Here is a 14659-nt window from a genome sequence, read left to right as displayed (position 1 = left end):
CACTGGTTTATATATTTGTTATCTTATCTCTATAGTATGGGAACGATAAAAATAATTAACTTATAAGGTTTAAAATATATTTCTCCTCCACTGGCTTCCGCTGTCTCTTTCTCCACCCACCAAGAACAAAAGCCTGTCAGAATCTCTTCGTTTCTTGACTTATTGTGTGTGTGGGATCTCTTTTGCATTGTAAAAGTTTCAGATAATTGTTCACGACTTGGGGGCTTGACCTGGATTGAAATTTGCAGATTATTATTGTAATTAAACAGATTTAACATAAAAAATAGTTGCACATAACTTGGTTTTCTTTTCTTTTCTTTTTTTCTCTCTCTAAAGCATAGGTATCCTTCAATAGGAGGCAATCCTATTTGAGGCATTATTGGATACTAAATGTAGGTACTTCTCTCAGCGGGAATTTGAACTTTGGTTCACCATGTTATGATAGACTAACTCTTTTTACTAAATCCAGCCCCTGTTGATAACTTGGTTTTCTCCTTACATTACAAAGAAAAAAAAAAAACTGAAACGAAGATGATAATCAAATATGCAGAAAAGCCCATATTGATTATTGAATGCTTGATCTGCTTATTATAATAAAACCGTAAAATAAATCACATCTGTTAAGTAATTATATCTTAATAATACCTCATTCAGATTTTACGCACAATCAAATCAAAACTAGAACTTTTTAAAAATCATGCCTTTTGCTTCTCCTCGTGACATGTGGAAGATTCGTTATGCTTAAACCAACCTAACAATCGAATTTCGCCTTTTTTTTTTTTTTTGGGCACTGAATGTCGCCTTTAAAATCACGTCTCAAATTTAATGACTAAATTTTGGTATCCATCTTGTGGTGTTGGGCCTGGAAAATTTAAACATAGCCATTTCAGCCCGCTAAGGGCCCATACTATAACGTGGCAAAATAAGGCTAAGCCAATGATTTACGAGGAGGCTCTCTCCTCTTTGGGCTGGACCTCATTATATTTTATATTTGCAAACAGTTCACAAGTGAATGTTTCTTAACTTTCTTTTATGATAGTTCTTTTTTGAAGTATTGTTTTTTCACAAGCGAATGTTATTATATAGGAAAAATATGCTTTATCTTCACGTGTCATATGATAAATCATAAAATAGTTCTATCACATGGTAAAATTTAACATATTATTTTTAATGTACAAAATTTTAACTTTCTTAAATCCATTTATGTTTTGACGATTTAAATTTTTTGGCCAACCGTGTATTGTGAAATATGACGATTGATTGAAAGGAAAATAAAAAAAGTTTCCATACGAAATACAAATATAAATAGATAAAATTTATGTTATATTTATTATTTTAAACCAACTTTTCATAAATATAAATAGATAAAATTTATGTTATATTTTGAGCGGGAAATGAGTAATAATTCTCAACGTTTCTCTGGAAAAGAGATGTGACCTGTGACCTATTAGTCTATTACCAATTACCAGGACACATTATCACATAATCCGCTACTTACACACACACGCACTTTTTTGGAGCAATTTATGAGGTAAAATTTTTTTTGTCATAATTATAAGTCACTTTATCAAATGTGCAACATAAATGTATCATTTTACTCCTTTTTTATTATTTTGCTTGGAAAGTATACATACTACCTCCGGTCCTAATTATAAGACCCAGTTGACTAATTTGAAGAGATTAAGGAAGTAAGTTAAGTTAGTTATTTGTAACAAATAAGTGTTTTTATTCCTAAAATATCCTTGCTAATTAAGTGTGTTGGTTAGAACTATCATTATTAGAAGAACTATCTTGGAAAAAAACGCATAAATATGAAAGAAAAATGGATTGGGGTCTTATAATTAGGACCAAACTAAAGTCAAACGGGATCCTATATTAAGGACCGGAGGTAGTATTAAATAAAATTAAATTAAAAGGCTATTAAATTTTAAAATAGTTAATAAGATTTTAGGCTTTTCTTGATTCTAATAAGATATATTAGAAGTAACTTATAAATAAAATTATATGAGTATATAAACACACATAATCTTTAAAAAATTGTTTCCATAAGAATTAACGGTAAGTTCGCAGTGAGGGCCTTGTTACCAAATGATAACAATTTTTTTTTTTAAAGTTTCCTAAGTATGGGGTGGTAACTTTGAACTCTTCATAAAAAATACTATCTCATGTCCTTAATATAAGAATTTGTTTGATTTTTATTTTGATTTTAAATATAAGACTCCAATTCATTTTGTTTCTGATATTTATCCTTTTTTTTTTAAGGTAGTCTTTATAATAACAATGGTTCTAAAAAATACATTTTATTAACAAGGATATTTTAGAAATCAGAATACCTATTTATTATAAATAACTAATTTAGCAAATTTTTTTAATCTACTCAAATTAGTCAATTAACTTTTATGTTAAGGACCGGAAGAAATATAATACGTAAAATGTAATAGGTGTGTAAATTATGAGAAAAAAAATAATAAATCCGTAACATTACTGAAAAATGTTATGCTTTTCAAACTCACTGTATAGTTTCCGTTAAAGGACTAAATATAAATTATAAAACCTTAACTAACTCGAAAATTAAACCCGACCCGTTAGTTATTCCGAGTTTAGGCTGAATATGCAACACAACTTATCTTAAAAAACCTCAAAAAAAAAAAAAACCAAAAACACTAATGAAATCAAGTATAGGGCCGTCGAGTTTTCCCAAAACCTTAATTAATCCAAAAGGCGCTTGTTGGATGAAGGACCTTTTAATGTCATTGTTAAATAAACGGCGTCGCATTTATCATCTTTGAACGCTTTCCACATACAGACACATCCCAAAAGATTCAACATTTCAACTGGTAGTCAAAAAGCTGCGTATTCCCTCTCTCCTCCTTTCTCTATCCGTCCCAATCTCTTCAGCCTCTCTGCTTTATTATGATCTCCAAAGCACTCATTCACAACATAAACGTGAGCCCCATTTCGTTCATCATGAACTTTATCTTTCTCGCAGCTTCAATCTTTCTCCTTTATTCACCATCTCTTTGTGTTTCCATCGAGGACGACGTGGTTTGCCTCGAAGGTGTAAAGAACTCATTTTCTGACCCAAATGGAAAACTCAGCTCTTGGAGCTTCAGCAACACTTCTGTATCCTCAATCTGCCAGCTCGTCGGAGTTTCTTGCTGGAACGAGAAGGAGACCCGCATCATCAGCCTCCAGCTCCGTGACATGCAGCTCGCCGGAAAGCTCCCTGAGTCGCTCAAGTATTGCCGGAGTCTCCAGACCCTCGTACTCTCTGGTAACGCTCTCTCTGGTTCGATTCCTCCTTATATCTGTAGCTGGTTGCCTTATTTGGTGACCCTAGATCTCTCCGGTAACCAAATCTCGGGTTCTATCCCACCCGAGATTGTAAATTGCAAATTCTTGAATACCCTTACTCTGAACGATAACAAATTATCGGGTTCGATCCCTTACGAACTGAGTCGGCTTGACCGATTGAAGAAGCTCTCTGTTGCCAATAACGATCTCTCGGGTTCCATTCCACCGGATTTGTCCAAATTTGACGCAGCTGATTTTGATGGGAACAGTGGATTATGCGGGAAGCCAGTTGGATCAAAGTGTGGTGGATTGAGTCGTAAAAGTCTCGGGATTATCATTGCTGCTGGTGCGATTGGAGCCTTGGGATCTTTAGTTGTGGGTTTCGCTCTCTGGTGGTGGTTCTTCCTGAGAGTCAGTGAGCAAAAGAAAGAGTATAGTGGTTCTGGTGGCGGGAAGCAAGTGGGCGATTGGATTGATTTGTTAAAGTCACACAAGCTTGCTCAAGTTTCTTTGTTCCAGAAACCCATTGTGAAGGTCAGATTAGCTGATTTACTAATCGCTACTAATAGCTTTCATCCGGAAAATATTGTGATTTCTAGTAGAACAGGAGTCTCTTATAAGGCAGTTTTGCGTGATGGGTCAGCTCTTGCGGTGAAGAGGCTTAATTCTTGCAAACTTGCTGAGAAGCAATTTAGATCAGAGATGAACAGGTTGGGGCAGCTCAGACACCCTAATTTGGTGCCTCTGTTGGGTTTCTGTATGGTGGAAGAGGAGAAGCTTTTGGTGTACAAGCACATGTTCAATGGGACCTTGTATTCTCAGTTGCATAAAACTGGTCATGCTAATAATAGTCAATATATTTTTCTGGACTGGCCAACGAGGCTGAGAATTGGGATAGGTGCTGCCAGAGGACTTGCTTGGCTTCACCATGCTTGTCAACCTCCCTATATTCACCAGAATATCAGCTCAAATATAGTCCTTCTTGACTATGATTTCGAAGCTCGAATAACGGGTTTCGGATTGGCGAGGCTTGTGGCCACTCGCGATCCCAATGATAGCTCCTTTGTGAATGGCGACCTGGGTGAATTTGGTTATGTTGCTCCTGAGTACTCAAGCACCATGGTTGCTTCCATGAAAGGCGATGTTTATGGTTTTGGAGTTGTTCTCTTCGAATTGGTCACTGGGATGAAGCCGGTGGAAGTAAACACGGGAGGGGAAGGATTCAAAGGGAATTTAGTGGATTGGGTCAATTGGTTAACAGTGACAGGAAGAACTAAAGAAGCCATAGATAAAGCTTTGTTAAATGAAAATCCTGAACATGGTGATGAATTTATGCAGTTCATGCGGGTTGCCTTATCTTGTGTTGTCTCTAGACCCAAAGATAGACCTTCCATGTACCAAGTTTTCTCCTCACTGAAGAGCATGGCTGAGAAACATGGTTTTGCAGATCAGTATGATGACTTCCCAGTTGTCTCTGGCAAAGAAGACTCTGACTACAATAAGAATTAGCCTACCATTAGGGAGGAAGAAGAAGAAGCAGCAGCACAACATGAGTTGTGCATATGAGAGACGCTGAGACTTTCAGATTTCACATATACCTTCCTTTTCTTTTCTTTTTTTTGGTAGGACGATTTGTAACTCGTATTGTTCACTTCATGCTCAGCGTAATTCTGATAATATCCCGCCTTATGTAAACAGTATGATGCATCTGGTTCTTTGATTGTTACTATCTACCTGACATGCCGTTATTCTGAATCCTTTATCAGCATGATTTAAGCAGCATCTAATAGATTTGTTGCACCAAATTTCCAGTTACTTTATTCATCACACTGTTGCATACCGATATAAAAGCTTTCCAGATTCATTACACTGTTGTGGGGTTAAGCACTTGAAACTTGGCAATTTTGTTACCCGGCAAAATCTCCAAAATTGAGATAACTTAGAAATCTGTAAATAGCATTGGAGATATACTACGGATCCCTCAATGGACTGGAGGAAAAAGCAAGAAAAAGATAGAAGGCAATTAAAAATTATAAAGGCATTGAAAAGGGAACTGAAAAAAGGTTCATTTATAAGCAATAAATAATGCAAAATCTGTGGGGGCAACATGATCATATAACCATCATATGGGAAGTGTTTCGGAATGATACTGTTAATAATTGGGATTGAAGCGATCAAAAAGGCAAACAGATTGAGAATTGAGGTCTTTGGAAAAGGAAATCCGATTTACTTTTGTCAGGCCTATAGGATCGTCTAATTTCATATTCCTACTATTCATTCCAAACAATGGCCGAACTATGGGAACTTATATTTGACTAAATTGGATTTCTTTGACCGTAAAATTGCTGAAATTTCGTGGTACTGTTTGATGGGAATTTGAAAATTTTCAATGCAGAAACAAATTTTACATTTCTTTACCCTTGAGTCGCTGGCATTCTGGCATGTGACAGTGACAAAAGATTATTGTTTGTTTCAAAGCTAGAAGTCATGAACTGGAGATCCCCTATTCAAATATATACATTTTGTATAACAAAACCTATCTCATATGACATTGAAACTTGTTCTTTTAAAATTCGATCATATAATTTTTTAATAGTATACTCAATTGAAAACAATTCATTATCTCAGATACATTACGCACAATTAATTGACTTTGCAATAGTAACAGCATAGAAGTCTATTGTATTTAGATAAAATATAGGTCAGATCATAAATCACGCTTGCCACAGATCACAATTGGTGAATTTGTAAAGAAGATGATTTGTAACAATTATTATATTGATCGTTGTCACGTCGAGCGTCCAAGAATTTGACCGGGTGTTCCCATAACAGTTTTATTGTCAAATCAGCAGATGACAGTGGCCCCATTATGTAAACATAATGAAATGCATGATAATCCGATAGAGACCCAAGAATTTTTGTGCGTATTAACAAACATGACCCACCCTTCGGACCTTCCTTAATCTACCTTGTACTGCTTCCTCTCTGATCCCCATTTGAATCCTGTTACATTGAAATTGTAAAAACTAGGTATTCATGAACCCTACCAGAGGCAACTATTTCAGAATTAAAATTCTGAGGTAAGCCGCTTTTGTTATCCTGTAGACACAGCCCTTGTTCACTTTCTCAACAAGCAAATTAAATTTGGATTAGTATTATACTCTGGATGAATTTAAAAGAGAGTTACTTCGTATTAGTTAGAAATTTCAAGTTTAGATTTGGATTAGTATTATACTCTGCGGTAGAGTTTGTACTTGAAAGGGTTTCACCCAACTTAATATAGATTAGTCTAGGCTCTGTAAAGTCTTTGAGTTAAAAGTGATAGGCTCAAAATATTAGGTTTAAATAAAAAAGTAAAAAAAAATTAACATATGTTGGTTTTAGTAACATTAGTTATGCTCATTAAAGCATAAGATTTTGGGTTTAAATGCATGTGTGTTTTTGCTTTTGGATACAAAGGAAAATTAAATGCATGTGCATTAATTAAAAGGGAATTCTTCCTTTCGAAATCTGACAGCGCTTAATCTATCAGTATCTAAAATTAAATGCTACATCATATAAATAAATGAATGAATGAATCAATAATAAATATAGCATATTGGCATGAAAGTGTTTTATGAGTAGGAGACTATTGGTACATGTCCTCCTAATTTTAAAAGGAAACCAAGGAATGGGATGGGACATAAACTGCCAAGAAGTAGAAGCTCAAGACTCAAGAGGCTCTCGTGATTGCATTCAACAGTTTCACCATAGAGATCAGAAGGCATTGATTTTGGACCAGTTTTTGTGTGGTCCTCAAATGAGACCTAAAGGATAAATAACATTACCCTACCATGTGGGTTGGACCTACTTTTAATTTGGTGCCTTGTGATTGAGTATTGAATTGTTCATTGATGGGGCGGTGGTGTGGGTTGGTTTTCTTTTTCTGTGCCTGAGAGATGCAGAAAGTAGCCTATGTGCCTGTGTTCCTAAGCACATGGTTCAGTTTCTGAGTTTCAGACTTCTCACTGTCGTTTAACTGTTCAACTCTTTGTTTGCGTTCCTTCCGTGGTTCTGATGCTTTGTGCCTGCCACCCATAAAACCAGAGTCTTAAATGATTTTTTTTTACCAGCACAGTCTTAAATGTTGAAACATTAATCAAAATAGTAGGTGGCATCAAACACTGCATAAATTACTGCAGAAAAAGTCATTTTCTAAGGCAAATACAATAATGTCATTTTAATTAAACTGTAATGCTTGATATTGCCGTGAATGATTGTTAAAACAATCTCTCTCTCTCTCTCTCTCTCTCTCTCGCGCGCGCGCGCGCGCACATCATACGGAGGAAAAGAGAAGTCCCTAAGATTGGGCTAGTGAGGCCTAGTCCTATCCGACAATGGCCTGCAAAGACATATTCCTAACCCAATTGGCAGTCAAGTCTACTTTGAACTCAATACACTCAACACTCAATAATTCCTGTAATGATTGACTATTAACTTTTGGCTTTTTCTTGGACATGGAGTTAGAAGGGCCCTGACATTTCACCAAATTTGATCAATCTCCAAGCAACTAGAGGAGGGGGATTATCATCATCCCAGGTATACTCATTTCATTGGGATTAAATATTAAGGAGCTAATCAAATGCTCACTTTGAACGTTGTTGTTACTTTAATCACCCTCAAAATCCTTCATCCTAAGTATCACAGGTGGCCCAAAATAAGACAAGAAAAGGGGGCAGTTGTAATAATATAATACAAAACTAGTTTGCGATGAGTAAAAACAAAACATGCACGAGAGATGAGATGAATGCGTCAAGAGAGTATACTAGTGTATTAGTCCTCTGGTCCTTAATATATGACTCAATTATCGAGTTAATTTTAGTCCTAAATATAAGACCCATTTCTCATATTTATCAATTTTCTCTAAATTACCCCTATGGATACTCCCTCAACCATAATCAAGTAGAAGAGGGAAATGGGGTATTAAGAAAGATGATTATGGTGTTTTAGGAAAAACGTGTCACATTTCTTATAATTAACTAATTTACCTAACTTCCTTAATCTAATCAAATTAGTTAAATGGGTTTTATATTAAGGACAGGAGGAGTATAAAGAATAAAAATATTTTATAAGAAGATGTTTAAGGAGAGGGTGTGAAAGAATTTACGTGACATCTCTGTTGCATGATATAGAGTAATAGAGATATATTCATAAACCATATTTCAGCATACAACTTGGTGTGTGTTTAGAGTGATGTTTTGCTGTACAAAAACAGCTTTTAAAAATCATTTTTGGAATGATATAATGTCACCCCAAACATGTTATTTTTAGTCCATAAAGGTATGAGGTGGCATTGTTCCACCACATTTGTTTTAGTGTGTCAAAACTGAGTTTAGGATTTTCTTTTCTTTTTTTTTTTTACTAGATTTCTCACATTGAGGGAAATTTTGCTTTCATGCTCAAAGTCTTTACAGTCTCTTTTTTTTTTTGGGGCAAAAGCTCAGGTACTGGAAGGGTCAATTCTAATACATCTGAATTAATAAAGAGTCTCAATATTAAAAGCAAAGGCGTTTAACTTGTTCCGTCTTAGCTATCTCGTCTCGGTTTCGATCAATTCGGGATGAGATGAAAAAATTTGGAAACAGGACTACTAAGGGACGGGAGACGGCCCACCCCGTGCTGTTTTTTTTGAGAGTGGCGAACCCAAACGCTTCTGGAACCCTAATTCTCGTGTGTGAATTTTTATCATGATGCTATTAGAGTTACTATACTGCACCATGACTAAATTTCAATTCAATTGGAACCCTAGTAAATTCCACTTGATTCTATTTAATGCTACTTTTTTTTAATCGGGTTTAATTTATCATTTACTTCGTATTAATGAAATTATCACCCTTTGCGATGAAACGGAATGATAAAAATGCTTATGTGCCGTTCTGCTTTTCTTCCCCGTCTATTCTTTTTTTTAGTTTTCCCTCAACAATATTTTGTCAAATACTCATGTATAATGTTTAATTATATACTCTGTATTTATAGTGCAAACATAGAATTTTTTTTGGTTCTATTTATAGTGTAGTGAGAGAAATTTCTTATACAGATGTGTAATTTTATACTTTATTTATTATTATGTTGACTTTGTTTAAATGAAGTATAATATATATTAAATACGAATAAAGATAAAAAGTTATTGAATTTTAAACGAGAGTTAATGAAATTTAAGGTTTTTTCTTAACTCATATCAAACATGGTAAAAATGATTTATAAATAAGGATGAAAGTGTAAATATACCTATGAACTTATATCAAATGTGTGTCTAGCACCATAAAAAACCTTGGGTACAAAAATATACATGATGATTTCAAAAAGTTGCAAAAATACCACAACCGTTAATTATCGTAACGTTAACTGTTTGTTTGACTGAAGGTGCTGACGTGAACGCTGATATGGCTTAGAGAGTCTGATAAAAAAGAGTGAAGGTGCAAATATACCTATAAATTTTTATCAAATGTGCATCTGACATCATACACACAAACCTAGGGTGTGAAAATACCTACTATTATTTCAAAGAATCATATTATAGTTGTTTAATTCATTAAAAATTACTGTCTAACTCAAACTTTTGACCAAACAAGTTGACATAGATGTTAAATTAGTGTTTTAGTCTTTCTCTTTTAAGTTTAAGCCCTTCCTCTTTGCAAACCAGAGGAGACATGACGAGCTACTGAGAGAGAATAGCGTTGCTCTTTTTAGAAAAAAAGAGATTTTGATAGATGAAATGAAGGAGTAAGTTTTGTAGAGAGTTTCAATTTATTTCTCTTCAATGAAAGTGCAATACTGAGGAGAGAACATCATTGGAATCGGAGGGAGATTGAAACACCAGCTTAGGTCTGTGTTACCTTTTTTAGTCAAAAGTTTGAATTAGAAAGTCATCTTTGATGAATTAAACAATTGTAGCATTTCAAGATTGTTTCAAATCATCATAAGTATTTTTACACACAAGATTTGTATATGATGTTAGACTCAGAGACATATTTGCACATTCACTGTTTTTTATTAGACCTTCTAAACTACATCATCATTTATATCAGTGTCCACGTTAATATTTTCTGTCAAACAAATGGTCAATGTTATAATAATTAACGGTCGTGACATTTTTGCAACTTTTTAAAATAATCATGTGTATTTTTATATCCAATATTTGTTTATGATGCTATATGCATATTTGATATAAGTTTACGAGTATACTTCGTCTTTTTTGTTTTTATTTTGGGGACTGACGCATATATTTATGACAGTCTGCTGACGAAAAAGCTTTTACAATTTATTTTACAATTTGCGGTTTTTTATTTTTTTTTTAAAAAATGCTAGAATTCTGTCGTCAGACGCAAATCGCATGGCTTGGGAAATGAAAGTTTAAAGATCGGAGCGGAGAGCTGGGATTTGGATGCTGTGATTCAGGGAAACTTGTTGAGAATGATCTGGATCCGGAAATTATAAACAAATCACAGGAAGAGAAAGAACTAAGAAGTACCAATCAAGGCCATGGGGTCGGCGAACTTACGATCGTTTCTTCTCGTCCTCTTCTTCTGCCCTCCGGTCGCTCCATCCTCAGAAGCTCTCCTCGCTTTGGGGCACCAAACGTAGTCTCTTATATTTCTATGTCATGATGTTTCTGATGATTTTGATGCACTGTATCTATCTTAACCTTCTGTTCTGGTTTTAACCGTTTGAATTGGGCAGGGATTTTGGAAGCGGCGAAACTCGTCATGTAAACGGCAGAGTCCTATTAAGTTTCAAGGAAAAGCCGGTTGGAAGTAAGGTTACTTTTGAATGCTCTCCTTCTGGTCTCTGCGTCCCTTGCCTATACTCTGAGAAGGTCGCCTTCCTGTTCCTTTAGATATCAGGTTTATGCTTGATCCTTTTTTTTTCCTTTTCTTTTGGGTTTCGAAAGATGGTTTTGAGTTTTGTGTATGTATTACGGCGAATTGTCGTAAAGGAATTTTAACTTGTATGATTTTTATCCTATAACGGACATAAAACAATTAGATGGAAAAAGTGGGTAGCGAGAGCCCGTTGATGAGTCTTACAGTACACTTAATGAGTTATATGCATATGTAAGATATTAGGTTGTTTGGAAAGCACGTACAAGCAGCATCTTTCTTGGATAATGTGAAGTGTTTCAGATCAAGTGCATGTACGATGCAGTTTCACGGTACCAATTGCCAAATCGTGTTTTAGTTATTGTTGGTAATTGTCATATAAGATAGATATAATGTACTTTCTTTCAATTTTGTCTATGAGAATGTAATTCCTCGATTTTTGTTTTCAGCTTCCTCCTAAATCTGAAGCATGTGGACGTTGTTGCAAATCCCCACATGCATTGCTTGTGAAAATTGTAATAGTGTTTTCATATATGGCCAAATTGAAAATGAACTTACCGCATTAGTTTAGTTATTTCTTTTTGCAGCTAGCTAGCTCATTAATCTAATTGTGGGATTGAAGGTTGATGAGATGTATAAACTCCGCTAGGATACAGAATTGATTCAAGTTTCTAATTTTCTAATAGATATTGATAAGTTATTTAGTTATTTGAGGCAAGTTCAATTTGTATAAAAACAGGAAAATCTGAAATTTTCAGGACAACCTTCGTGACGGTCTACTTAGTTTTAGGGCTTTGTAATACCTCTTATTGCATGCCCTTAAGTCCTTATGTTCTTTTTTAGTCCAAATGGAGTATATTTTCCCTTTCTGTTTTCCTGAGCTCTTTATCTAGAAGGTGCTTTTGCATTTATAGGGTGACAACAAATATCGCTGTACTGAGACTGGCTACCGCATCCCGTTCAAATGTGTAGAAAGTAAAATTTCTATGAAAGATTCAAAGAGGACACATTCTCAGAATGCTCGATTGTCTTTGGAAGTCTCTGACAATACGGACAAATTGAACAAAGCATTACATCATGCCAGAGGGTTTACTACTACAGTGAAACATAGAAGCTTACCAGATGAATCATTCACTTCAGATAATAGATCACAAGCCTACATTACTTATCGAAGCTGTATACTCCCAGCTACTGAAGAGAAGTTGTCAGTGCTTAGGTTTGAGGTAATTCTCTGCTTTCTGGTGTTGCTTTTAATGTTGTTTTGTTATTAGCTTCTGAACTTAGATGATTGACCAATCAAGTCATACGGTGAGTGTGTAATATTCTGTTCTTAAACAAAAAACGATCATATTCAAGGATTATCAGCTGCAGGCAGATGGGCTTGTGTCACCAAGATTCTGTTGGGTCTAACAAGGTGCTGTCGGGTTTCACGACTAGGGTGATTTTTATTTAATTATTTATTTCTTTACGGGTGGAGGGGCCTAGTTTCGTCTCTAATTTATACTTATTTATATATATATATATATATATATATATATATATATCTGGGGCTCACCCCCATTATACACTTGCCTCCATCATCATATCATAGAACCACAGGGATGAGTCTGCACTCTTCTGGTAAATCTTTCACAAGAGAACTTCACAGCTTTATTCTGAAAAGTTCCCATTGAGGTTGATTTAGTCCTCCGTTAATTGTCATGTGCACAACTATCCAAAATTAAGTATACAGCCTTGGTCAAGGACCATTCCACGACCTATGTTATGCTAATTGTGGTAATTTTGCAAGTGTCCATTGAGTTCACAGTTTTGAGTATAAGCCATTGTTGGCATATCTCATATACGAGCCTCCAAGTCTAAAGATGTTTCCAAGTGCTTTGCCTGACCTTGATACCATTTGAGCAGGCTTCTATCCTGCTGGAATCGAAACCTTAAAGGGAGATTGAGTGCCATACAAGGGCATATAATTTGTTCATTCTTATATCAACCTTATAGCTATGTAAGGATGGAAGTCTACAATTATCAGAACTATGCTGCAGTGAGTGGTCAGGCATCGTTACTGACTCATTGCTGGCATTATTTTGACTTTTGTATCGGTTTGTTTTCTACTGGTGTCAGGATGCAATGATGTTAATGCTACCTGGCTTTAGCTAAAGTAGTTGAGTGTTAAAGGTCAAGGGGTTCTGTTGTCTATGGATTGAAAAAAAAGGGAATTAAATGGAGTTGAATGTGATTTAAGTATACAGTTTGCTGGATTTGATTCTACTTCTCATGATCTTTATGAAGTAGTATTAGTAGCCGTGCTGTTTTTGAAAGGTTTCTTTTGTTGGCTGTTATCAGAAGTATTTTTATTAATTATTTGGGCCGCGTCTTCTGCTTATTATCTTCAGTCTCAATTTTTTTGGGGGTTAAATTATTAATCGTGATGAATTGATTTGGTATTAGTTCGCAGATGATAGACAATATGATGTTTTAATGTTTATCTATTTTATGAAACACATTGGACAGGGGATCGTGATATTTTTATTTCTTGTTAGTGGATCAGTCATATTGCTGAGAAAAAAGGCGGCGGCTTCGGTATCAGGTTTTGCGGCCGGGAGGGTTCAGATGACCTCTCGGTTTTAACAATTTAGCCTCTTTTATAATGTCATTTGCTCCATTTTTAACCTTTTTTTAATGCCTAATCATCAATCACTACTTGATTGTATTAGGCGAAAATTTCAAGCTTTTACTATCTGTCTGTCAGCTTCTGGTAGTGATATAAAAATTCAGAACTGCATCTATTAGCGGAAACCAGAGGTGAAAACGGATGCTGCACGCTTTATAGCATAGTAGGACTTGCGACATTGACTTGTGACCAAAAAGCATGTCCTTTTGTAGAGATTCAATATTCACAATAGTTTTGGTAAGGTTCAACTATGGTGGGCTGGATCAGTATTGGACTTGAGGTAGAGTTCCTTACTTGTTTGTTACGAGGTTTTCTCATGGACATGGAAATATATAAAAACTTGATATGGTGGGCTGGATCAGTTTTGGACTTGAGGTAAAGTTCCTTGGTTGTTTGTTGCGAGGTTTCTCATAGACATGGAAATGTATAAAAACTGATAACAAGCACTCAAACATTGGAATAATATTTAATTCACCAAAAAATTCATATCCCCCCATTTCATGTTATAAATATTTTGGGCCAAAAAAATATAAAAAGAATATACTATCTGATCTGTACTATCTCGCACTTATCTACAACATTGTGTTGCTGTGGAATTGTATAAAACTGATTAGATCGGAAAGAAAAGGTGTGCCACTGAATTTTCTTTCCTAGCAAATGTAGCCAGGGACGTAATCGGATCTCCTTGGCTGGGAATATCAATGAACATTTTCGCTGTCCCCACTCGTTACAGCGACAACTCAAAGCAGCGGTCAGCATTCTTGACAATATGATTACCCAATGGAAATATATCAGTGTTTGTAAAGCCATTAGCCACGACGAACAGATCACCATTCTA

The 14659-nt window shown here is 35.3% G+C and overlaps 2 protein-coding genes across 3 annotated transcripts; both read left to right on the top strand.

Moving 5' to 3' along the window:
- The first annotated feature begins 2858 nt into the window (after window positions 1-2858).
- Window positions 2859-5049, top strand: LOC114713830 (probable inactive receptor kinase At1g27190). Its single transcript, XM_028898502.1, has one exon. The coding sequence runs from the start codon at window positions 2914-2916 to the stop codon at window positions 4801-4803; it is 1890 nt and encodes a 629-aa protein (XP_028754335.1). The 5' UTR covers window positions 2859-2913; the 3' UTR covers window positions 4804-5049.
- A 5612-nt stretch (window positions 5050-10661) lies between these two features.
- LOC114713831 (uncharacterized) lies at window positions 10662-14317 on the top strand. 2 transcript variants are annotated; one of them, XM_028898504.1, is made up of 6 exons: window positions 10662-10913; window positions 11014-11149; window positions 12068-12376; window positions 13662-13737; window positions 13865-13952; window positions 14034-14317. In XM_028898504.1, exons 1-5 carry the CDS (start codon window positions 10816-10818, stop codon window positions 13915-13917), a joined length of 672 nt encoding a protein of 223 aa, XP_028754337.1. In that variant the 5' UTR covers window positions 10662-10815; the 3' UTR covers window positions 13918-13952; window positions 14034-14317. The 2 variants fall into 2 exon arrangements, with proteins under 2 accessions (XP_028754337.1, XP_028754336.1); XM_028898503.1 differs by having other exon boundaries at window positions 13865-14317.
- The last annotated feature ends 342 nt before the right edge of the window (window positions 14318-14659 follow it).

This window comes from Neltuma alba, unplaced genomic scaffold (assembly GCF_004799145.2).
Source record: "Neltuma alba isolate B1F8T4 unplaced genomic scaffold, ASM479914v2 tig00011475_pilon, whole genome shotgun sequence".
In the NCBI taxonomy this organism is placed as follows: domain Eukaryota; kingdom Viridiplantae; phylum Streptophyta; class Magnoliopsida; order Fabales; family Fabaceae; genus Neltuma; species Neltuma alba.
The sequence above is the reverse complement of the archived record's forward strand: the minus strand, read 5'-3'. Positions and strand labels throughout refer to the sequence as shown.